Below are 587 nucleotides of genomic sequence, written 5' to 3' on the forward strand. Positions count from 1 at the left end.
AAGTGGGAAGCTGTGGCCAAGGGGAACAAAGGGCAGCTCTGCCCCCACGTCCCTCATTTACAATTCCAATGGGCCATGAAAGCACCCGACACCAGGATGAGCTTTGGAGTTAGGCTGTCCCAGGTCCCCAGCATCCTGCTCCTCCTGTGTCCCCCGGACAGGTGGGCTCGGGTGTTTCTTGCCTGATGGTCCTTTATCCTGGACACGTGTTGCTCCTGGTGCCAAAGTGAGGGAGAAGTAAAGCCCCAGCCAATTTTAGGGGACGGGGCACATGAATGTGGAGGGAAAGCTCCTTCCCATGTGATGGTCCTGGAAGAGCACTTCAATCACGTAATCCCTTCGGGAGGTCGCAGAGTGGCTTTGCAGTGTGTGAGCAAACTTTGGTGGGACAGCAGCAGGGAAATCGTCCAGGGGCTGTGGGGAGCCCCAGTGGGGTGAAGAGGGGTGACCAGGGGCTCCCAGCTCATGGGGATTTTTTTCTTTTTTTTTTGTTTTTTTTGCCATGTCCATTTTGAGCAGAAGGTGAGGAGATCGATGTGGTGACGGTGGAGAAGAGACAATCGCTCAGCCTGAGGAAGCCAGTCACC

At 55.2% G+C, this 587-nt stretch overlaps 1 protein-coding gene across 1 annotated transcript in view; it reads left to right on the top strand.

Annotated features, from left to right (window-relative positions):
- Positions 1–519: 519 nt before the first annotated feature.
- MYCL (v-myc avian myelocytomatosis viral oncogene lung carcinoma derived homolog) overlaps positions 520–587 on the top strand; it is a gene marked incomplete at its 5' end in the record, with an annotated part of 557 nt that continues 489 nt past the window's right edge. Inside the window, 1 exon segment of the mRNA XM_009705506.1 lies at positions 520–581. Coding sequence (XP_009703808.1) covers positions 520–581 — 62 coding nt within the window.

This window comes from Cariama cristata, unplaced genomic scaffold, assembly GCF_000690535.1.
Source record: "Cariama cristata isolate BGI_N322 unplaced genomic scaffold, ASM69053v1 scaffold2508, whole genome shotgun sequence".
Lineage (NCBI taxonomy): Eukaryota > Metazoa > Chordata > Aves > Cariamiformes > Cariamidae > Cariama > Cariama cristata.